This window comes from Mytilus edulis, chromosome 2, assembly GCF_963676685.1.
Source record: "Mytilus edulis chromosome 2, xbMytEdul2.2, whole genome shotgun sequence".
Lineage (NCBI taxonomy): Eukaryota > Metazoa > Mollusca > Bivalvia > Mytilida > Mytilidae > Mytilus > Mytilus edulis.
Window position 1 is genome coordinate 49,907,726 of NC_092345.1, and position 26,511 is coordinate 49,934,236.

Below are 26,511 nucleotides of genomic sequence, written 5' to 3' on the forward strand. Positions count from 1 at the left end.
GGGAAATTAGTTTTTTGTTCAATATCACTGGATTTTCCAAATCGATAATGTTTACACTATACTGAATGAACAATGATCTTCTTCTGAGCGACAGCTGTTGTGCAGAGACAGCCATTGACCTTTGATGTCTTCCAGATTGTCTTACCTTTTTTTTTTAAATTACATACAGTTAAAAACGTAATGAAAATATGTTGGAGAATCAGCTTGTAGGTCTAGTTAAGAACAGGTTTCATATACATTTAACATGAAGATGATTGAGCCCTGAATATGCATTGAAAAGTTTTTCAAGTTTTAATCATTCGGGAGACAGTCAATGGAGACTTACACCCATGATTCGATAAAATAACAAGTTGTTGAATAGAATGTTTAATATCACACATATTACTACTACAATGTATATAAAATTTCTGCATCAAGATTTGGTAGCAAAAAACCTTTCTACACAAACAACATAAATATAGTCAAAATACCATTTGATAGTTTTAGAAGGGCGGAGCCTGCATGACGGTATCACGAATGACCAAACAAGTGACCTGAAACTGAGGTTCATATACAGAGATATATTTTTTTTTCTGAGACAAGTTCGTGCATGGAAGATGAATAAATGACAGGAAATTTTTCACCGTTTTAAATGGAAATCTAGGCGATAGCAATACATCAGAATGCTCTCACGGTCATCGAGATGTAAAAATCGTACAGTTCCAATGCACGCATTTTAAAATACAGGTGGTAAATGTTAATACTATCATTGGTTTGTAATCAACAATTATAAAAAGATGCATTGTTGTTTTTTTCTATGGTCGGGTTGTTGTCTCTTTGGCACATTCCCCATTTCCATTCTCAATTTTATTGTGTTGCTAAAATTTTGTTGGAATTGTCCATTTGCAACTTATAACTTGAAGGCAATGTGAGTTGCAATCATTCGTCACGTCCTTCATCGTCGTCGTCGTCGTCGTCGTCGTCATCGACCCGTTGGCAATCATACCACATCATCCGCTTCTTATTTTTTTTTTTTTTTTTATAATATACGAAAAATAAATATAAGGTACAGCAACAAACAGCAATCACTGCATTATAGGCTCATAATTTGGCAACAAAAACTTCCTTAACCTGGGACAGATGTGTTGCATTACAATATTAGAACAAACTAAATTTCAGTTTAAACGGGCATTATTTTCATCAGAATGATACAAAGCAGAAAACAAATCTATCAAAAACACGTTTACTATGTCACGGTATATAAAAGTCAAACATACCGGAAAAGAGTGATATATGCATAATATGAACAATAACAAATACAATCATGTATATTGAATTGTCTCAATAGAACGAACTAATTTGATGTCTCTTTTGGTTTGGTAAAACATAGTTTCTGATGGCTATATTTCCCTCTCAAGATAATAATGCTAGCATAGTTTATCATTGTCACATAATAAATATTTGAACAAGGACGAATCACTTATCTTAGCATAATGGTTCCGGGAAGTAGAACCACTCTTTCGTTTAATGACCATTTGATAAACCTTTGCTCAGTGTTGGATCCAGGGGGGGGGGGGTTCCGGGGGTGCGCACCGGCCCTTTATTTTTGCCGATCAATGCATTTGTATCGGGACATATGTTTTGCACCCCCCCTTTGCCCTGGGTGCCCTGGGTTAGCACCCCCCCTTTCGAAAATTCCTGCATCCGCCCCTGTTTGCTAATGTAGTATTTACATTTCTAATCATATTTAAGAACCGAAATAATACACCAAAATATTGGTGTTCAATTACAAAATCCGACTGCATTTTGTACGATTTGAAACTTTAACAGTTGATATTGTCATTAAAATCAATGAATTTGGATAAGTTTGAACTAATATAGATATTTTCGAAGGTATATTACCTATTTAGTGTATTTCATTTGCTGTGAAGTACAAAATGCTTCATACGTTTTACTGGATTTGTTTGGATTTGTAAGATTTATATTCTTTTCTTGATAAAGTATCGATTTGAGAGGTTTTTTTTTGTCACTGGACATTGATTCATGAACACAAATTCATCGCTCATCAATTAAAGATTTATATTTGCAGATTTACACAAGGTGTTAAACATTTTTTATATTATATTACAAACTTGCCTAAAATAAAACTTAAGTCAGATTATAAAATGCTATGGTTCAGTTCAAGCTTTCACCTTTCTATTGTCGTAACATATTAGATCGGACGGTTATATTCTACAAGTATCGTGTTGACCATCATTAAGATTGTAAGATATGGCATTATATTACTACCATGGTAAAAGTAACCATTAAATTGTAACACCTCGGGACTGATCAAAGAAGATATATCGTATAAAAATAATCATCGTGTAGAACGCAGTCGTCATCAGTTAACTTCTATATTTCTCCCTTCTGAAACTGGTCACAAAATTTAAAGCAATCCTGACTTGTCAGACTTCACACCAATTCATTTCATTCATTCCACAAACAGATTTATATCTGACTTTGCAGTATGTGTTTAGCTCATTGTTAAAGGCCGTATGATGACCTTGTTGTTAATTTCTGTCTCATTTTTGTCACTTGTGGAGAGTTGTCTCATTGGCAATCATATTAAAACAACTTCTTGTTATACATATAATAAGTTTCCGAAATGACCACTATCCTTACAAATATTCATATTAGAACTTGTGTATATTTGCTATTTCTTGACTACAAAATGAATACTAATATAGGTTTCGACTTTTGATAAAAAAAAATATATATATTAAGACATTTTTTTTAAAATTTTAGAAACATAAATGTATTTAGTTGACAATTTAATTACTTTATAAAGCTATACTTGAATCAAAGGGATTGAATTTGAAACCCGATTTTCTCTAAAAAACAATAATAAATATAAATTTTCAACTGGTTTCCATGACAATACACCGGAACTTCATTATATATCTGTGTTATTTTTCTTCATTTGTCCTCAGAAATGGAAATTCAATACTTATTTACGATACACATTCTGAGGGTTATTTTAGAACAAATATCAATACTCATCAACGTGTGAGTTACAGATGTGTAATAAACCTCAAATTAATATGAAAATCGATTTTTGTCCTCCGAAAACTTATAATTATGATATCAAATAATTACAGAATCTGTTTATTCTTTCATTTAAAAGTCTTAAGATCCTTTCTTTTTTAGTAAAACTCAGTCTGACAAAATTATGAAATTCAAAGCTATGTTGTTGTTACCATGGAAGTATTCCATGTTGTTACACAATGTGTGACTCTCTTTCTTTAAAAAAAAAAAAAAAGCAATCGCGAACAATAGAACGCTACATATAATTGAATTGTAAATTTGCTGTACAGTTCTGAAAAAAAATTATTATTTTATTTGATATATATATTTGCATCGATAATGGTTATATTACACGCAGAGGGATATTCAAATGACCCGTATAAGTAGTAATTGTCCCAAAAAACGACGATTCCAATGGAGCACGAGATGTGAAAAGAATTAGAATATGATTTTGTTCAGTTCAGTCATTAATTAAAGTGAAATGATGAAATAATAATTCGTTTTTAGCATGTTTAGCAGCCAATTTGGTTCAATTTTGTCAAAATAAGCAGATAAACATGGATGATATTATTCACCTGCAAGTGAATAATTCGACATTATTGAATCCATATTCATTTTACCTTCAATATAACCCATTAGCTAGAAATTGGTTACGTATGTATATATCGTGGTTGACCACTAAAAGGGAAAAAATGCCAACAAAAGTGAACATTCGTTAACTGATTCGATTCACAAAAACGCAATCAATACAGGTAAATACGATAATTAACTTTTTAATCTTAAACTTTAACATGAAATTAAACAGACCTAGACAAATCCAATTGCACGAGGTCGCTATTTATTTATATTTATGTCAATGTGTATATCGGGTTGTTTGATTGTCTGCAGTTTTCGGGGGTCATATCGATACTGTTCATTAGATGACGTCTGGACTAAAATACACACAAAATTTTTGTATATATATATATATATATATACACGCATTGTTAACTGTTTAACTGTTTAACTCAGACTTATTGCAATTTGAATATACGTTTTAGTATGTTATAAATCAAATATATGAATTTGAGTTCAAGATGGTGAACATAAATTTGACAGCTTGTGCCCCTTTAAATTGTTTTTGAGTTGTTGCCTATTATTAGAATGCCTGGAATTTTGAGCATTCTATGCTCTTATCAGCCTCTTGTATAAAAACTACTATTACTAAAATAATGATGTAATGAGACAACAACGCGTACTAGTATATAATTGTTCAGGGAGTTCTTCAAATTTAGAAATGCGTATCAACTTAAATAAACATTTTTATTTCTTAAACCATTTTGCTAAGTGAGTCTATTATATATACGGTTTGAATGATTATTTTTTTACATTTTATTTGGCAAAGTCATGAGTTCCAAACAGCAAAACACCGTACACAACGCTTCTTTTCGGAATAAAATATCGAAAGAAATATATGCATGAAAGATTTCATTGCCAATTATTGATACAACTATACTTATTACCCACACATAGTGGCCTAGCTTCTATCAGAAAAAGAGTTGTAATGATCGGATGAGACGAGTGCCAACTTCTTTGACACGTATTTACACATGTTTTTAGTAATCGTTCTTGTTTTGGGAAAAATAATGAGACATCTCTAATCATCAACCTACGACCAAATCATTTCATAAAACAACAATTGTTTAGATTGAGGTACATATTGATATTATGTGAACAACACAAAGATTTTCGTTACCGTTTGAGGTCAAAATCGATCACGACCGCTTGGCTAGTACCTATATCCGCTGTACTGATGATACACAGTGTTTTTAGATTATTGGAATCTGATTAAAATGTAACTGTTCACGCGTTAATTTCAGCATCTTCTTTCATTTGTGTGCAGCATCTTCGTAAATTTGTGTGGCGTGTATTGATCTCTCGTTTAACATTCTATCTTTGAGGATTATAAAAGAAATAATTATAGCAGACAAATGTGCACAAGGGTGCTTTTGTGTCTGTATTTTCACGCACAAAGATGTACGGTTTTAAAATTTTGGTAAAAGATGAATCAGCGATTGTGTCCGAAGTATGTCTACCATGTATAAATATAGTTTAGATTTTCTATGTTTATTATTATCACACTGGACAAACAAATAGGTACATACGAATAGAAGGATAATTATACCGAATGCAGCTAGGCTAATACTTTTAGATATTTGGATGAGATTTTAGCTCTCAATAATGACGACTTCAGTATGTATTCTAAAGAAATTTATCCTGTTGAACTTACTTTAAATAAAGCTAATACTAACAATGACCACTGCCCTTTCCTCGACCTTGATATATTTATCATTAACGGAAAGCTTCATACTAAAATCTATGATAAAAGAGATGATTTCTCATTTCCTATCGTTAATTATCCATTTTTAGATGGTGACGTTCCCTTGTCACCATCTTACAGTGTTATATCTCAACTTGTACGATTCGCTCGTGTATGTAACAATGTTTAAGATTTTAACTGGAGAAATTTATGTATTACTGAAAAATTATTACACCAGGGTTTTCGATATCACAAACTAGTCAAAACATTTACTAAATTTTATCATCGGTATAAGGACATCATTCGTAAATATTGCTCAACATGCAGACTTCTTATAAGTTATACGTTCAGGTATTTCACATCAAATATGTTATCGAAATATTCTTTATAAAGCACAAAAATGTCAGTATTCACCTCAGAAGCTTGAAAACCTTTAAATAGACTTATTAAGAAGGGATATAGTTACGATACTGTTGTCAGGTCATTAAAGATTGCATATTTTGGCGTTAATATTAATTCACTTATAGGGTCTTTGCATCGGAACTAAACACATGTATTATTAATAAACACATTTATTCTAAAAACAGTTGTTGGCATGACACGGGTTATGGTCCTCTCATATATATTATGATGGTATGATACTAAACCCCTCACGGGGAAGATTGTGTCTGATATTCATATGATAAAGACATAATTTTTCAATCAGTTTAATTGAGGTTCGGAGCTGGCATGTCAGTTAACTGCTAGTAGTCTGATGTTATTTATGTATTATTGTCATTTTGGTTTTTTTTCTTTGGTTAAATTTTCTGACATCAGACACGGACTTCTCTTGAACTGAATTTGTTAGTCTTGTATTATTTTAACTTTTAGTTTCTTGTGTACAATTTGGAGTTTATCACTGAACCAGTATACATTTGTTTAGGGGCCAGCTGAAGGACGCCTCCGGGTGCGATAATTTCTCGTTGCATTGAAGACCTATTGGAAGTGCCTGTTGGTGACCTTCTGCTGTTGTCTGCTCTATGGTCGGGTTGTTGTCTCTTTGGCACATTGCCCATTTCCATTCTCAATTTTATAAGTCATCATTGATCGAACAACTTACATAAATATAGATCAATACATAAGATGCATTTGAATTATCAGATATTTCTTGTTAATTTTATTTTTTCACATTACAAAACAATAGGAAAGGTGCTAAAAACACTGGAGAGAGCTTGATCAACGAATATCAAGTGTTATTTTCAAAATGTATTCGAACATTATACAATTATGGCCCGTTGAAGAGGTGAATATCCAAAATTGTCAACACGAGAAGGTTATTTCATTGAGGGTTGACAATTTTGGATATTCATCGATTCTAAGGGGCCACAATTGTTTTATTATACCGAACAAACAGTGGAAGTGCATTTCGAACACAGGCTGACGTTTGAAAATACATTTGTGTTCGATTTTCTCGAATATACAACAAAAGTAGAATCTTTTTGTAAAATATTGATGGCCCCGAAAAGGACCGTTTATAAGAGACATCATCGGCTGCTGCCACTCTCAGCTCTATCTATGTCCAATGCCGTCTTTCCTCGTCTCTCGATGGGCATATTTTTTTACAGAATTTCTGTCAATATTTTTGGTATAAAACTTATAAATCCCTTTTTTGTATTTTACTGTTCAACTAAGAAACATAGCCTAGGCTTGAGTTTAAAGGCTCTCTTAATTTGAAGAAATTTGTTGTGACTCTTGGTCACACTTTAAAATATAAAATATATATGATCAGTACTATTTATTTAATAATTATATCAATTTTCAGAAAGATTATTGAAATTGTATTAACTATGTTTTATTGCATTAAATATTATCAGAAGTGTTTATAAAAAAATTCTGCTAAGAATGATCCCACATATAAAAATTACATGTAGTATATTTCATCCGCCAGATCTAATTTCTTTCAATATAGCTAGGTTTTTAATTTTACATGTATAGGTGTCATTATCCACATTTCTGAATTGTTTTTTTATTTACTGCAGTAATATTTTGTGTTTTAATATTTAAATTTAGTCCTTCTCTGAAAAATAGGGGGAAGTATCTCTTCTTTATATTATCATAACATAGTTATTGAAAGATCTGAAGCAAGACTTGATGGTTCTGATAGTAATTTAATAATGGCTACAAAATATACAATTGGTATCGCCGTAGCGACGTTACGTAACAAGTAAATGTCCGAAGGTTTGTGCGTGACGTTCCCGGAATAATCGCAGATATTACATCCCATCCTCGTCGCCATTGAAAGATCTGAAGCAAGACTTGATGGTTCTGATAGTAATTTAATAATGGCTACAAAATATACAATTGGTATCGCCGTAGCGACGTTACGTAACAAGTAAATGTCCGAAGGTTTGTGCGTGACGTTCCCGGAATAATCGCAGATATTACAGTTATAAATCGAGTTTCGTTTATTTTCTTTCTAATTTTTGTAAAGTAAACTCCTTTTTTAATGTTTATAAATGCATTTTGCTGGGTTTTAATTTTTGACTGGTGATATTAAGGGGAGATAACCACTTGCACAAATCGGCATAAAAACCACCGCTTCGGTTTGAAATCAATTTGACGTTTGCGTATCCAACATTCTATTGCCGAGATATTCATATCGAGTGTTTGTCTTAATGAGATGCTTTATTAAATTTAAATTCAGCCCATCATTTTTAGTTTCCTCGTAAATATTTAGATTTTTCGTTCAGGAGACTTGACAATTTTCACCCAAACTCCAAGTTTGCAGATAAAATAAAGAATAAAGGACTTTGATTTGATGTGTGAGCTTTGACGAGAATAAACTATGGATACTCAAGATTAGTTAGGTCAATAAGTTTTTATTACGACAAAAGTATTCAGTGAGTTAAAATGAGGTTTGTCTGATCCGTTTTTTTACTGAATTTTCACGGTCACGTGACTCTATTGTTGCTGATAAACTTGGGGTCAAACCGTGACCTGCTTTCCAACTGTTCCAGTGTAACGAGAACGCTGCAATTTTGTTTATTTACGTTTGTGACGTCATTTTATGGGAGGTAACTCGTGATTACGTTACTCAATAGAACTGTTTGAAATATACGTAAGGTATAATAATTTACATGATTACATGTCAAACATGTCATACATGATCCGATATCGTCGATATACTCTAAAGCTTTACAGTCTAGCAATATTCCTTGTTCTTGGATTTTTATTTGCTGGTCATCTCTACACACATGACAAACTGAAACGGGCAGACATTTTAAGTTCCATCTTTCAGGTAGGTTGCTCTATGATTATGTAATGTACTGCATTTTCTGTTGTTATATTCGATAGTTGGAACACATTTTTTTGTTGAGTCATTAGTTTTTTGTACGGGTTTGTGTTGCACAGTCTTTAGTTTTTTTGTGGGGTTCTTGTTGCACTCGCAGTCTAGTTTTTTGTGGGGATCTTGTTGCACAGTCGTTTTTGTAGGGTTCATGCTGCAGTCTTCTGTTTTTGTGTGGTTCGTGTTGAACAGTCTAGTTTGTGTGGGGTTCGTGTTGCACAGTCTAGTTTTTGTTGGGTCGTGTTGCACATTCTAGTTTTTTTTTGTGGGGGTCGTGTTGCACAGTCTAGTTTTTTGTGGGTTTCGTTTTGCACAGTCTAGTTTTTTGTGGGTTTCGTGTTACACACTCTTAGTTTTCTGTGTTGTGTATGTGTGGACTGTCGACGTTTTTTTAAAGTTTAATTGTCCCTTTCGTATCTCCCTCCCGTATAGTATCGTAGAAAAAAGAACATTTTAAAAATGATATACATTAGCGTGGCTTCGGCAATTTGTTATTATTGTTTTTCTGCTAAATACATTTATGTCATAAATAATTACTTGTCGTAACTTTAGGGAGAAACTATTTTATTTCTGGTTGAGGGGGATAATGTAAGTCCTATAATATAAGCCTTCTTGTGTTCAAATCGTCTTAATTCGACTTTTTTTTTATCAAATATTATTTTGACTGGTTCGGCATTGGTAGTAAACTATCTAATAAAAAGCATCGAATAAAAACAATATTATGATTATGTGTATTAGATCAAGATTTGTTCCGTTGAAAATTCTACCCAGACTTTTATGCACTTTGAAGCTATCTTGTAATCGGCTCGTCCTGTCTTTTTTTTTTGAATTCAAGTTCAATCCTAGTATCCGATAATAATCAGCCCAATTTTGACAGTACATTGTCGCATTTATTTTGAAAGACAAGATCGAATATCACTCATTTCAATGGCCCCTAAGAGCCTTAAAACAAACAAAATTAAAAACCAATTGTTCAGAGAACAATTGAAGGTCTTTCCACCAGTTAATATCTATTTTGATATTAAAATATTAAAAATCAGTCTAAAATGTCAGTTCATATGGCTTTATGATATATAGATATGAATTTAAAGCAAAGGTCAAAATCTAGAACGTCAAATTAACCTATGACCTTGACCTCAATTTCAAGGTCACAAACTGAGGATCTCAAGTCAAAAGACCTTAGGTCTATAATATGTTAGTCTGTTACCCGGCCGTTATTGAAATTCTTGACAATATTTGTATATTCCGAAGGCATACTGAATGTTTTACGGAGGGGACCAACCTACTAATATGTATGGTTAGTAAGTTATATCACTTTACATATAAGTTTAGATATGAAAATGGGGTTCAATGCAAAGATCGTGTTCTTTATCAATCAATCATGGACCGTAAAAGGGCACATTGAATGAACAATATCACGTGCACCACTATAATTGTTCACACAAAGAGCAAGAGTACTTGTACTTTATTCATCTGATAATGTGATTTTATCAATACAGGTCGCGACAATTAATTGAAATACGCACACAAGTCCCGTGCGAGCATCACGTTGATTTTTGCATGAACCCCCTGAGGGGTTCATGCTTATATATTGACGAGTTTTGGATGTGTCTATGGGCCACTTGATACCTCTCGGCCGGAAGTCAGAATAAAATTCCCGAAACGTCTCGAAATTTTTCGGTCATTTATACAGGTCTTAACAGGTTGTTATCTACGTCTTTGATATGGTTCCTTGATGTCCATGACGACGCAATTATATTTGTTTTAAAACGACCGCTGTACACTGTGTGTATGATACTATCTGGGTCAATTATAACGTGGTATTGTCTGTTGACTCGATACATGTAAACTAATTATGTTTGAAGAATTAACCACGGGATACTGTGTACTGATCTGTATTTCATCATAGACTTATAGCGGGAGAGAACATTCTGGTTAAAATATTAATATTAGATCGGAAAACAGAAAGATAATATTCTTATCAAAAGTATTTATTTCAATTGGAATCAAAGAAATATATAAACGAAATATGTACAGTATTTATGTTTCTGAAGAAACTAACAATGATTGAAATCAGAATATTACAATTAAGAAATAAGTATTTTATATGACAATATACTCTGCTTTGGTATATTTAAATATTTATTTGTAAAGGAAACATAAAAATTAAATCTAAAATAAATTCTTGCATCCTACAAAAAAAAAATGTTTATAAAAAATAATTATTATATTTCTACGTTAATTATTTCATACCATTTTAGTATTTAACTTTTATGAGTAATTATTATTTATTTTTTTTGTATTGTAATATATCCATAAAACGGAAAGTAAGGTAAATTTATTCAATATTTAAATTTTAAACGGTCGTGAATAAAAATACTTGTGTGTTTTCTAATCATAAAGCATGATTTTAAATCATTGCAGCTCACAGCAACCGTAAAATGATTTACAATAATCACAACAAAATTTAATTACAATTATATTAATGTTGATTATTAGGTCTTTCCACTTTTTTGTTTTTCTTCTGATTATTATTAGGTCTTTCCACTTTTCGTGGAAAGACCTTTTGTATTTCTTCTGATTATTATCTCCCCGCGTCCCTTTTTCTTGTTATCAAGATCTATATGCCCTGAAATTTTCAGATGAATCGGACATTCCGTTGTTGGGTTGCTGCCCCTGAAATGGTAATTTTAAGGAAATTTTGCTGTTTTTGGTTATTATCTTGAATATTATTATAGATAGATAAACTGTAAACAGCAATAATGTTCAGCAAAGTAAGATCTACAAATAAGTCAACATGACTGTTGACCACTTTAGGAGTTATTGCCCTTTATAGTCATTTTTTAACCATTTTTCGTAAATCTTAGTAATCTTTTAGAAAAATCTTCTCCTCTGAAACTGCTGGGCCAAATTTAACCAAACTTAGCCATAATCATCATTGGGGTATCTAGTTAAATAATGTGTTGGTAACTCGGCCAACAAACCAAGATGGCCGCCATGGCTAAAAATAGAACATGGGGGTAAAATGCATTTTTTGGCTTATAACTCAAAAACCAAAACATTAAGAGCAAATCTGACAGGAAGTAAAATTGTTGATCAGGTCACGATCTATCTGCCCTGGAATTTTCAGATGAATCGGATAATCGGTTGTTAGGTTGCTGCCCCTGAATTGGTAATTTTGAGGAAATTTTGCTGTTTTTTTGTTATTATCTTGAATATTATTATAGATAGAGATAAACTGTAAACAGCAATAATGTACAGCAAAGTAAGAACTAAAAATAAGTCAGGTATGACCAAAATAGTCAATTGACCCCCTAAGGAGTTATTGCCATTCATAGTCAATTTTTAACTTGTGACAATTTTTCTTAAAATTTGAGAGATTTTCAATAACATTTTCCACAGAAAGTACTGTTATAGATAGAGATTATTGTAAAGCAGCAAGAATGTTTAGTAAAGTAAGATCTACAAACACATCACCATCACCAAAACACAATTTTGTCATGAATCCATCTGTGTCCATTGTTTAATATTCACATAGACCAAGGTGAGCCAGTGGCGTAGCCAGGGTTGAAATGATGTGGATGTCTCGGCGCCGAGCGGAGCGATGCGAAAAAAAATTGGACCTTTTTATGCAGAAAATTACTTTTTATTTAAGCACATGTTCTCCCACAGAATCCGACACTAGTTAGATTTTTGTTTAAATTCAAAACTCCCACCAATACATATATTTATATTTTTAACCAAATGTTATTGTTTCCTCGAAACTACCATCATTCAATTCATAAATATTTGATGTAAAGTTTCCCACCCCAGTGGCGGATCCAGAAATGTTCATAAGTGGTGGCCCGCTCCGGTCATGCTTCAGTGATTCCCTATATAAGCAACCAATTTTTTCGCAGAAAAGGGGAGACCCGGGCCGCCTTGCCCCCCCCCCCCCCTAAATCCGCCTATGCACCCAATCTTAAAGTTATATTTGACATATAGGAACTGAAGTGACTTCTCTTTCCAGGAATTTGAGTCTACAACCTTGGGTTTTTTATTTTTTTTATTACTGAGCTAAACGCGTTGCAGGAGACATAGAACTACCCGGCGTCCGATCGTCCGGTCTTGTTAGCACTCCTATGTGTACAGTTCTTGTCAGATTAAGTGAAACTCATATCATAAGCAATGTCTTTGACAATTTTGAAAATAAGTCGTGATCAAATATTTTTAACCAGTTATGACCATTTGAAAATATAAATTGTAATGGAAATCCCATTTCATTTGCTGTGAAGCTTTTATTTCTTAAGATATTGAAAAGAAAAAAAGAAAAAAAAAGTGCTTTTTTAGTTATTCCCTAGCTTGTTCCTTGTCCTTTAATAGATAAAATATGACATGAAATGTGCTTGGCGGGGAAAATTGGATCTCTGTTCTTTACTGATTGAAATTAAAATTAGTATTTGGACCTAGATAGAAACTGGAATTCATTAGCCTAGGACTTAACTCAAATTGATTTTTTCATCACGCCGTTTACCATGTCGCAAGAAACGATATCAGGATATGGTGTTTTAGTTGTTAGTTGCTATAGTCAAATGAGAAGCCATCACTCCACTAGGTTCAATTTCAGATGAAACATGTCCACGGGTCTGCGTATCAGTCCTCTCCGCTTGCCTAAGCCGATGACGTAGACTTTTTTTTTACGACCAAAAATTAACTTGAAACACTATTCTGCGATTCAACTAAATGTATCTTGTTTACATAAACGAAATTATCCTTAATGAAAGACCAGGCATAGTGCTTCGAAAATGACTGCTCATATCCTCAGCCTTGTTATATTTGGATACTTCCGAGTTAAACTGCTGCTATTTTTTCTTTTGTCAAAATGATGTGGATGCTTGAGCATCTGAGCATACATGCAAGCTACGCCACTGTGAGCGACACAGGCTCTTTAGAGCCTCTAGTTTAAATTTCATTCTTATTATCGAGGTGGAAAGACCTTCAATTGTTCTCTAAAGAATTGGTTTTTAATTTTATACTGTTTTAGTATGGATTTAGAAGTCTTTGCTTATAGTTTGTTTTGTAATATATTCACTAAGTGGAATATTAGAATTTGAAAATAGATTCATTCGATAAATAAAATGTCCATCCGTAAATACTTGACGTTCTTGTTTATTGATATTATATATATTCAAAAGAATTTGAAAAAAAAAAATACTAACAGGAACGTTAGTTTATTATAAAATTTTAATTCAATTTTTGTTTGTTTGTTTTAATAGTTTAACCTTATAGCATCTTCATATTTGTACTATGGTACTGTTTTGAAAATTGTATTCACTGTGTCAAGGACGTATAACTAACAAATATACGTCCTTGACTGTGTTGACCAACTATCCTTCACGTCTTGATTCATTCACATTATAGATCACATTTTTCGTTTTTGTTATCTATAAATCTAGGACACGGTAGAAAGAGCTTCACATGTGACTTTCAAGCACGGTCATCATTACTAACGGTATTCTAACCTCGAGTTGTTTCTCTTTTGTTTCTTTTTTGAGTCACTGTTCTATAATAAACTTTGACCTTTTCGAAAAGCTAAGGATTGTCTATCCAAGGAATAGATTCCTTAACTTTTTAATGTATTTAGCCACCTTTTAACTTTTTTTCATTCGAGCATCACTGATGCTTTTTTTGTAGACTTAACTCGTGTCTGGCGTACATCGTTTTAATTCTGGTATCTTGTTATATCTACATACCTTTTTATATAAATTGGTTATTTTAAAAGTGAGTACAGGTATTCATAAACTTCTGAATTAATAAATTCTTCAGCAAAACTAAGTTTCCCTGTAAAATCAGGAAATCCTTAAAATTCAAGATGTTTTATGAGACCAAAATAAGTCTCTTCATAAGAGTTCTAAATCAATTGCATGCCACAGGTTTCACCGCATACAACATCTACCATGAGTAAAGACAGCTTCAAATACGAGTTGAGAACATATAGGCATTCATGTAGGAAACAAAATATAAAGATATGATAGTTAAAATAAATGCAACCAGAATTCCAGATTATAAAGCAAAACTGCATAAATTTAAATTGCGATAGTTAAATTGTGCAATTTGCATAAGTCATCCGGTTAGTAGAAATCAGGATTTGCCAAAGGGTTATAATCGGAAAAATTATGTACATTCCAAAGTAATAAATAAAATAAACACAAATTCAGCAACAATATTTTGGTGACCCGGCAGTCAGCAGTCATAGGTTCATGTATTGCTTTTCTTTTTTTAAAGAGAGCAACTTGTTTTCACACTTTCGTAAATACATTTGATATTTCCGCGCTTCATACAAAATGTACTTCGGTCAACGCTTTTACAACCCTATAAAGTTACAAAAAAAAGCATTCAATACTTATAATTACATTTTTACCTATAGGATCATGAAAACACGCCTTTTATCAAGTTTTTATTTCATTTACCTGTGCACTTTATTGTGGGACCTCGTGTCATCATGAATGAAAAGTTGCATTGTGTATTGCAATTGATGAATGAATATCACGAGATTGCTAGTTAGCCAATCATAATAACGTATTATAATGAAACATACATCTAATGTAATTATTTGTCAACATGACATCTATATGGTGGCGCAGCTTTTTATTATATGATATGATAAACGTGCGTAAAATAAAACTGGAGTTGGAGTCTAGAGTTGTTAACATCAAGCATTCTCGTTTCTATTGTCGTAACCTATCAGTTGGGACAGTTAAGTTCTTGTACAATTATCGTGTTGACCATCTTAAACACGATAACAGATGTCATTATGATACTGCCTTTAATGGTCGCTTTGACCATGGTCATGGTCAAAGTAACCATTAAATTGTAACACATCGGGACTGATCAAACAAAGCAGTTATCATTTAACTTCTATATTTCACCCTTCTAAAACTAGTCCTAGAATTTAAAGCAAACCCGACTTTTATACTTCTAATCAATTCTTTTCGTTCAGTCCACGAACAGGTTTATTGCTGAATATGCGGTATGGGTTAAGTTAATTGTTGAAGGCCGTACGATGACCTTGTTGTTAATTTCTATGTAATTTTGATCTCTTGACTACAAATACTAGTATAGCCTCGGTTTCGACTTTTTGATGATTTTTTTTTAATAAAAATCAAATCAAATCAAATATTTTATTGTCATATAAACTTTACAGTTTGTGACCAACATATATTAACACAATAAACACAATAAACTTACATATTAAACATACACAATAACAACAGCATTAATTTTTTTTTAACAACAAACAAGTTGTTAAGAGTCCCCTGCCCTCAGTTCTAATGACTTTTTCAAGAATATTTCAAGATATATTTTTTAATTATAGAAACATAAATGTATCTAGTTGACAATTTTCAAAATTACTTAGAAAGCTATACTTTAAGGGTTTAAAGACTATATAGGGATTGAATTTAAAAAAAGCAATAATAAATATAGATTTTCAACGGTTTCCATGACAATACCCGGAACTTAATTAATATCTGTTACAGTAGTTTAGTTTGTCCTTTGTCCAAAGAAATGGAAATTCAATACTTATTTACGATACACATGAGGGTAGTTTTAGAGCAAATATCAATACCCATCAGCATGTGAGTTACAGATGTGTAATAAACCTCAATTTAATGTGAAAATCGATTTTTGTCCTCCGAAAACATGCATATATATAATTATGCTATCAAATAATTACAGAATCTGTTAATTTACTCTTTTTATCTAACATATAATTATGATATCAAATAATTACCGAAACTGTTTATTCTTTTTATTCAAAGTCTTACTATCCTTTCATGTTTGGTAAAACTCTAAGACAAAACTAGCATGACTAATGTAATTCAGAAATATGTTGTAATAAAATTGAGAATGGAAATGGGGAATGTGCCAAAGAGACAACAACCCGACCATAGAAAAAAACAACAGCAGAAGGTCACCAACAGGTCTTCAATGTAGCGAGAAATTCCCGCACCCGGAGGCGTCCTTCAGCTGGCCCCTAAACAAATATATACTAGTTCAGTGATAATGAACGCCATACTAATGTAATGTTGTCTCTGATTTGCAGAGTGGTAACAATTATGACACCTTGACTAAACAGTTAAATTAAACAATTTCTTTCTTGAACAAAAACAAAACCAATCGCAAACCTTTGAACGCTGTATAATTGAACGGTCAGTTTGCTGTACAATTCTGAAAAATTAAGTTATTTCATTTTATGTATATATATTTGCATCGATTGTTATGTTATACGCAGAGGAATATTCAGATGACCCGCATAAGTAGTAGCTGTTCTAAAAAAGACGGTTCGAAATTAGCAATAGATAGGAAAAGAACAAGAATATGATTTTGTTTAGTTCAACCATTAATTAAAATGAAATGACGAAATCATAATTCATTTTAGCAGCTAATTTGGTTCAATTTTGTCAAAATAAGCATATAAACATCGATGTTTATTATTCACCTGCATGTGAATTATTTTACATTATTGAATCTGTATTCATGGTACCTTCAATATAACCCATTAGCTAGAGATTGATTACGTATGTATATATCGTGATCGACCATAAAAAGGAAAAAAATGTCAACAAAAGTGAACCATTTCGTTGACTGATTCGCTTCACAAAAATGCAATCAATACAGCTAAAACGATAATAAACTTATCTTTTTTAACTTATAACATGAAATAAAACACACCTAGAAAAATCCGATTGCACGAGGTCGCTATCTTTTCAATTTATGTTTATAAAATTGAGAATTGAAATGGGGAATGTGTCAAAGAGACAACAACCCGACCAAATAAAAAACAACAGCAGAGGGTCACCAACAGGTTTTCAATGTAGCGAGAAATTCCCGCACCCGGAGTCGTCCTTCAGCTGGCCCCTAAACAAATATATACTAGTCCAGTGATAACAAACGCCATACTAATTCTCAAATTGTACACAAGAAACTAAAATTAAAATAATACAAGACTAACAAAGGCCAGAGGCTCCTGACTTGGGACAGGCGCAAAAATGCGGCGGGGTTAAACATGTTTGTGAGATCTCAAACCTCCCCCTATACCTCTAACCAATGTAGAAAAGTAAACGCATAACAATACGCACATTAAAATTCAGTTCAAGAGAAGTCCGAGTCTGATGTCAGAAGATGTAACCAAAGAAAATAAACAAAATGACAATAATACATAAATAACAACAGACTACTAGCAGTTAACTGACATGCCAGCTCCAGACTTCAATTAAACTGACTGAAAGATTATGATTTCATCATATGTTTATATTGGGTTGTATTATCTTCTGCAGTCTTCGGAGGTCATATCGATACTTTCATTAGATGATACCTGAACTAAAATACACACAAAATTCTTATATATATATATATTATCAGAGACATATAATACATTGTATTATATGTCTCTGATATTATCGAGTACATGCATTGTTTGAGAAATAATTGATGCAAGCTATACTTTATTATAGATTTAACATGGGTAGGCATTATATTCGTGATTATTTCTGCCTGAGCGATAGCGAGTTTTTCAAAATTGGCAAAAAATCATCTCTATTTCTTTACATTTCAGAATGTCGTCACAGGATTTTCTTTTATTACAAGATTACCTCGGGGTGAACTTTATTTATACTCTGCAGTAGCCAATCCAGATGAAAGATGGGGAAATTTTACAAGTATAACAATAAACTTATGGGACGGATCTCAGAATAAGAAATTTGATTGTTGTATTTTCAACAAGAAAACAATGGATAATTTTGTAACGAAAGAAGCCTTCATCAAAAATGACTTTGGATATTCTCCTTTCAGTGCACGTCAGTACCAGTGCCAGATTCCCCAATGCATTATGAATGCTACACATGTTGGAATGGTCGAACATGGTACACCGTGTTCTGCATTTATGAAAACAATACCGGTGTTTTATCCGAGCCGGGAAAAGGGAAAACTAGCTATTTGTGCCAAGATTGCTTACGGAACTTTGTCACCACAACGACTTATTGAATGGTTTGAATATCATCGATTGATGGGTGTCGATAAAGTTCTTACTATGGTCCAATATCTTAACGAAGATGCTTACAAGGTGCTTTTGTATTATCAAAAACTTCAATTTGGAGAAATTGACGAGTTTCCATTGCCACTGCCAGGCAAAGTAATCGGTAAGTTTACCTGACCCTTTTCAAAATCCTCATCTTAAGATGAAGAACAGCAATAAATGATATGTTCCATTCCCTTTTAAGAACCCGTTTTGATGTTGTATCATAAACTGATGCAAACTAGTAATTCATCCTATATTTTTTTTTCTCTGAAATTAAATATTGATGCTTGATTTGTTTCGTTTGACAGGATTTCGTACTTAAGTAAAAAGAAAGTTATCTGGAGCGAAAGGCGAGCTTATAGTCTGTAGGTTCCGCTGTACAAAAATCAGCTTAAGTTTGACAAAAGTCGTCCTGAATTTATACTAAACATTACACTTTTAAAATCAGTAAATCTTGTTTTAGCGGGAAAATAGCGAGAAAAAAAAAACCGGTTCCCGATATTTTACGAGCCTTAATTATATGTACACTTAAATCAGTAATAACGAATAGCCTAAAATAGTTGAATGAACTGTTCGATTTACAAATAACGAAATGGACAGTGCTTAGCGGGTATCCAAATAAGACTCGGAAAAGGAATAAACTGATATCTGGCCATCATATAATAATAAGTATATCATCTACTTTTCACCCAAACTATCAGATTGCTCATTATAAGAGTTATCTCCCTTAAATGACTATGTTTGAGAAGTTTTCAAGTTTCGTTTTGCGTATTGTCTCGAAAGTCAATAAACAAGGTATACACTATAAACAGAAAAGATGAACAGTTTTGACTGATGAGCCATTCAGGATCACAGGGACTCGGTTAGCAGATTAAAATTTTGTAAATCAATGTTTTTAATTTATTTTTTATTATTTCCTGTCTATTTGCATTACTATATTAACGTATTTAAAGTTGCCATCACTATTTCTTTGTTTTCTGGCAATGTGCAGTTTACTATCCATATCCATATACTGAAAAAAGGTTTTTTCAGTATATGGATATGGATAGTAAACTGCACATTGCCAGAAAACAAAGAAATAGTGATGGCAACTTTAAATACGTTAATATAGTAATGCAAATAGACAGGAAATAATAAAAAATAAATTAAAAACATTGATTTACAAAATTTTAATCTGCTAACCGAGTCCCTGTGTTCAGGATCTTAAGAAGCCCCTTTTTGCTTAAAATATATAATGATATAATAATAATGTATAAGCCAAATCATATTCCATATTTTTGGAGGTAGACCTGGATTAAGTGATTTAACTCTTGCATTATTGTTTCGCTAAGTGAAGCAAAGCCATAAGATCATGTCGATTAATATGAAGATCATGTCGATTAATATGTTGCTATAGAATTACAGTGTTTGGTAAATGATGTTAGTCAATGATTAGTACTACAGTTATTCTTACGCATTTATTAGTATACTTTACTTTAATCTGTAAAGCACGATTAGTTGTAATCACATTATTTACTCTGTATGATGCGTATTATGTTAATGAGTCATTCTATATGAAATTATAAATGACACGAAATACAATAACTCGATTCTAACCGATAAGTGATTATTGTATACATTTGTATTAAGTGATTAGTTAAACTATCACTTTATATTTACTTAAATGCGAATTTGAGAATTTATTAACCCGATATCATATTTTTGTAAATTGAAGCCGTAGACCTGGATTAAGAGGGATAACTCTTGTACTATTGCTTCTCTATATATAGTGAACTGATTTATTTTCGCTGTGTTGAAGACACATTGGTGGCTCTGAAAGTTTCGGTGTGTTTTCTGCTCTTTGGTCGAGTTGTTGTCTATTTGACACATTCCCATTTCAATTATAAATTTTATTTTAAAAGTATGAGTCTAAAACGGTACTTTGTATAACCGTTCAACAAAATAACAACCACACAAGAATAACACGTGAATTGAAGGACAAGTGTAACCCTCGAAACATAGTAAAATCAAAGCATTATTGATAGGAAAATAAATTCTCTCGCCGTATAGGTGAGGTGGTTTTGAAGACGAAAGTATCAATTTACATGTACCTGACATAAATAATTTGATTCATTACAGAGAGTTTTGATCTTTCTGTAGACTTTAATACTGCATGAAACTTGTTCTTTTTCTAGGGTTTTCAGACAGAGGATTTGAGGAATACCGCTTTACACTACCTCAATGTTCACATGACAAACAAGTTGGTGTCTACAGCTGTCAAGAAAAATTACAGGGCTACGATTATGTTGGTGTGGTGGACTTTGATGAGTACATAGTCCATGATAAATTATGGAGTTTTAAAGATATTTTAAATGTATGTAATAAAGGTAGAACTGCAGTACAAAACTCGTTGTGTTGAACATAGCTTTTCCCGCCTCCTTAATGATTGTTCAACTGAGCTTTTAATTTGAAGCCGGAATTTTAAACTGGTTTAATTTCAAGATTTTTTTTTTATAAAAAAATAAAATCGTAGAATAATAATTGACTATTATACAGTAAACAAATGTTTTACAATCCGACTTTAATTATTTGAAAGAATTAAAATTGGTTCGACTAAATTAATAAAGCTTTATCAGATAAATAAAGGCAACAGTAGTATACCGCTTTTCAAAAGTCATGAATTGATTGAAAGGAAAATACGGGTAACAAACTGAAACCGAGGGAAACACATCAACTATGAGAGGAAAACAACGAAACACTGCAGTGCATCAAAAAACAAACAACAATGCAACATATATAGAAATGAACTATTAGATAACAACTGTCATATTCCAGACTTGGTACAGGATATATAAAGTTAAAAAGATGGCAGGTTGAACCTGTTTTTTTTTAGCTAGTCAAACCTCGCGCTTTATGGCAATGTTAAATATACCGCTAAAATGACAAAATTACATGACAGGAATACAGTACAAATACATACAAGAAAACTCAGAATAGAGAAATACATAAATAAATAACATAATAGTACATTTCGTCAGGTTTACCTCAGAATAACAACGAATACCTAAAAAATAATTTAGGACGGCACACAAAAACAACATAAAAGAATTACGAACTGTGTGACACGAATGTATCAACGCCACCAAAATTGACGTCACATGTAAATTTCTATAGTTGGATATAGATCGAGATTAGGTTTGTAATTATGTTATTTGATGTATTTTATAACAATTACAAGAATATAAATACAGATATAAAATTGTGTAACTAATTGCATCATCTAACTATGTCGGTTTTTCTTCAATCATACTATGTAAAACGAATTTTATCCATTATTAGAATTAATACTTTTTGCAAAAGATCATGTACTTAGTTTATGAACGGTTCAATGAAACATCGAACATGGTTCCAATAATTCTTATTATACTACACTCGTTCTATTTGAGCAGTCAAAATGCGTTGACTGTATATTTCTATAAATAAATTTGGTGTATTTACTGTCTTCTGATTGGTTAAAAGAATTAGCTTTATTTTCAATGTTATCAATTTTTATGGCGACACGCCCACTCTAACGTTGTGTATTCATACGCAAACATCTGTGTACGTTGTTATTCGTATTGATATACATCTTTGAGCCTTATTTTTGATAGAAATTTATTTATAATGAATGGCAATAATTTATTTTGAATTTATTGAACCATAAAATTAATTTTTGACTCTTCACATTTAACATAATCCGCTTCGCGGATTATTCAATGTGAAGAGTCAAAAATTAATTTTATGGTTCAATAAATTCAAAATAAATAACAGCCATTCATTATATGCCATATACAGTCACTGACCTGATATCACTTTTCCTCATGAATATTTAAATAGAAATTGTCGAAATTATATTTAATTATTCATACGACCTCTTCAACCTGTTCTTGTTTCCAATGTAAACAACGATGCGTTTAACGACTCAAACTTGTTTGTTTTGCAATTTTTGGGAAACCATATTTCACTTATTAATAATTTTTTTGTTTGCAACCTATAAATCATTATGTTTTATGTTTATTGTTGATATTTTAGTCTGCAACGAGTTTGTTCATCATTGATTGCGGTAATGATGTACATTTCATCGTGTTTTATATTTCTCCGTCTGTGTGATATGAGGCCTTTTTAAAGGGGGATTTTTCCCAATATTTAAATCAAATAAATAACATTAACACAATACACAACAATTGAAAATGTTTTTTTAGATTGCAGTATAAAGACAATAATAGTGCATTGACTTGACATATCAACGATATAAGGATTCGGCCCGAAACGGGGAAAATGCTCGGCACAGCCTCGCATTTCCCCGTTTCTAAGCCTCCTCCTTATATCGTTGATATGTCAAGTCAATGCACTATTATTGTCTATTTACTTAACAAGAAAGGTTTTAGTTTGCTTAGGTTTTACAAACACTTTTGTGTGCTTCTTACTTTCAAAATATTGCAGCACATTATATATTTTTTTTTAATTTTCAGAATGAACTGATGCCAAAATATCCCGATGCAGCAGGGTTTACATTTAATGTCTCTTTCTTTATTCTGGATTGGGGTGATACCGGAAGTGGTGATCTATATCTGACTAAATACGTACAGAGGACAGAGCCTCGAGTAGAATGTTTTAAAAATATCTATATTCCCAACAGAGTATGTGAAGTTACAACTCACACATTTGCAGCTAAAAAACGATACAAAAGGTAATGCTTTGATCTGAATGTTGCACCTAATTGGGAGAATTATTTGGTGCAACATGTAAATGTCTTGCTTTAAAGTCATAAGAAACCTCAAATTAAAAAAAATAATGCATTTGTTTTTTATAACTCAATGAATAGTTTACATTATAAAACTTATGTACATATACTTTTTTCTGAAGAAAATTCTTTAATTTATTCATATTTAGAAGAAGTTTACTTTATTTTAATTGCTTCCTTCCAGGACATATTTTCCGTATGCAAAGTGACCTCAATTTGACACATCTCGTAAAAATCCGGTGATCGCAATACGCATGGATGTCCTTAAAATAAACTATTATCTGAATTTACTTGTTAAACACGTGCTCAATTTCCATGCTTTTTTGTTGCTTTTTTGTTGATTGTTGACATACAGGTGACAATCGTTAAACTTCGGCTTCAAAACACGAACTTTAATTAGCTGCCATATTTTCACAACAATACTGACCGATTGAAAAAAAAATTGACGATTATACGAAATTCATGCGAACAAAATGAAAAATTCTTGAACAGAAGACTAAGTTTATGATGTTTGTATGCATTGGTTCAAGAATTAGTGTAAACATATTTTATTAATTAAATTCAGTAATGTACACAAATAGGCATTTACATAATAATACATGTGAAATAATTAATAGGATCCAGAAATAAGCTGTTAACTTATATTAATCCGTTTCCTAAAAAGAACATTTCATATTGTTATACTCAAGGAGTAAAATGTTAAAAAAAAATATAACAATGTTACACTAGATGGAAAGAAGAAAAAAACATATATTAAGGTTGTGACACACAGGAAAGAAGAAAAAAATATACATCGGAAATTCAATAATAAAGTGTATGTTTCTGAACAGACACAATTGTTTAAGATATCAAGAATTGGAAGAACATTATTGTTCATCGGTCACTCATTTCTTATGACTTTAATTTGACTTCTGTTTTTGTTGTCTTTTCACGTGTATAACATTTTAAATGCCCTTTTCTGTACCGGATTTTATTGTTTGCTCTTTATGTACTGTTAACTTTCCACTGATCGAGATTTAAAAGGGTTTGAGGGCGTTCCCTCCAGGGAATCGATAACATTAGTTACGTACCCTGTATAGCAAAACAAGTATACAAACAAAACCAACTGACATAATACTTAATTCTATCATCGTTGTAGATATCTACTCTCAGAACACAACACAGTGATACATCACTACCGAGAGTGCCCGAAAGTTCCTCAATGGAAAAATTGTATGACAGATCCAAGATCCACAGACCTTAAGATGGAAAAAATAAGGACTGAAATGACTAAAAGAGTAAAAGCTGTACAGAAACATCTAGGAATTTATAATTGAGTAATGTGGTACATGTTTAGTCTGGCAACCTGTGACTGTCTGCTTTTGTATCGATGAACAAACAAGTAAAACTGCGAGCTACTGTTCACTGATGATACCCCCGCCGCAACTGGATAAGTAATTTTAATAGTGTAAAAATATGTAAGCGTTCTGTAAACAGGAAGTTGTTGAGTGATAAATCTGAAAACGCATCACACGGTGTAGCTGACTTGTTTAAAACCCTGGAACCAAATTTTAGAAATCCTTATGTTGTAGTTCCTGAAAAAAATGCCGTTGACGAAAAATGTTCATGGGACGGATTGACGGACGGACATACAGAGGTACACCCAATAATTCTAATATGATTTGAATATTAATCATTCCTATTTAATGAAACTAATATACAATATTTACGTGTGCTAGAGGTTTCGAGTGTGGAAGAATACATTCCGTATCTCAAATTTTAAAGAATTATAAGGATTACTGTTATCGGACTTTTATTTGTTTGTGAGTGAATTGGTCGCGTTTATACACCAATAAATTCCTTTAAAACGGCGTTTAATCTTATATTAATTTTGGTAAAGTGGGGGTATAGATATTACAATATCGGCTTTAACGAATAACCTTTTATTACTAAATGTAATCGAACTCATAACTTACACATTTTTTTTACTTTTGGTACGTTTTTCCTCATACATAAATATATAAATCAGATTTATTTTTGAAACTGATTAAATGTAAAAAAACAAAAAAAAGCCACAAATATGGAAACATAACGTAAAATATGTTAACTAACATATTAAATGTAAACAAAACAGACATATTGTGATCTTTAACTATATTTCAATTTACCATAAACATAATCAAACTGACGAACAACGATCTTCAAACATATTGAAACACATGCACCAATGAAATATGACCCTCAGACCTGTGTTAAAATAAAAAATAAAAAATATGATGTCCAATGCATTTTAAAAAATACATTAATTTATTGTATGTTTTTCATTTGTATTTATGTCGACATAAAAATTGAATTTCATGTACTCAAAACTTTGCATCAAGGTACAGATACAAACATTGACATTGTATTGTCTACATTTGAATAATGTGTGCGTACATTGTATCAACCCAGTATGTGTTCCGTCAAACAGAAGTTCTCCAGTAAACTTTGTTATAAAAAATGCCATAATATCTGTTCATTTTGGTGAAAATATTCTTTACTCTTTAATCCACAAGGAATAAAACCTGTGATATTTGTTCTAGTGGAAATTACATTCCGAATATTTATTCCATTTAGAACTAATATTATGAAAGAACTTCTGTTTCATGACAATCCCAGTAATTTATTTGTAGATTGTTCTGTTATTTAATAAATGAAATGAAGTAGATCGAGTTTTTTTTTGTATTCAGAGCATGCATATTTCTTTCCACTGGTGTATTAATGTTACTGTTATGATCTGACTGTTTTAACGACAAAGAAGCGTTGAGCTAACCTATAGCAACAGATTGTAACCCGGATACAATGTCTGCATCTGCATACGGAATCTGTCTCTTACCGCAGACGATAGAAGTTCACTGGCAATTTTTCTAAACCCCTGTCGATCCGTTATTGTCAAGTTGTGCGCTTTAAAGGTACTTGTGGTGCCACTGAGGTCTCTGTTAACCACAATGGGAATGATATTGGGAAATAAACAGTTCTTAAATAGTGTCCCAGACTCGGTAGGA

The 26,511-nt window shown here is 32.0% G+C and overlaps 1 protein-coding gene across 1 annotated transcript; it reads left to right on the forward strand.

The window, feature by feature from the left end:
• The first annotated feature begins 8,456 nt into the window (after nucleotides 1–8,456).
• Nucleotides 8,457–26,174, forward strand: LOC139512379 (uncharacterized). The gene is made up of 5 exons (XM_071299975.1): nucleotides 8,457–8,621; nucleotides 18,265–18,847; nucleotides 20,901–21,079; nucleotides 23,217–23,434; nucleotides 24,627–26,174. Exons 1-5 carry the CDS (start codon nucleotides 8,469–8,471, stop codon nucleotides 24,802–24,804), a joined length of 1,311 nt encoding a protein of 436 aa, XP_071156076.1. The 5' UTR covers nucleotides 8,457–8,468; the 3' UTR covers nucleotides 24,805–26,174.
• The last annotated feature ends 337 nt before the right edge of the window (nucleotides 26,175–26,511 follow it).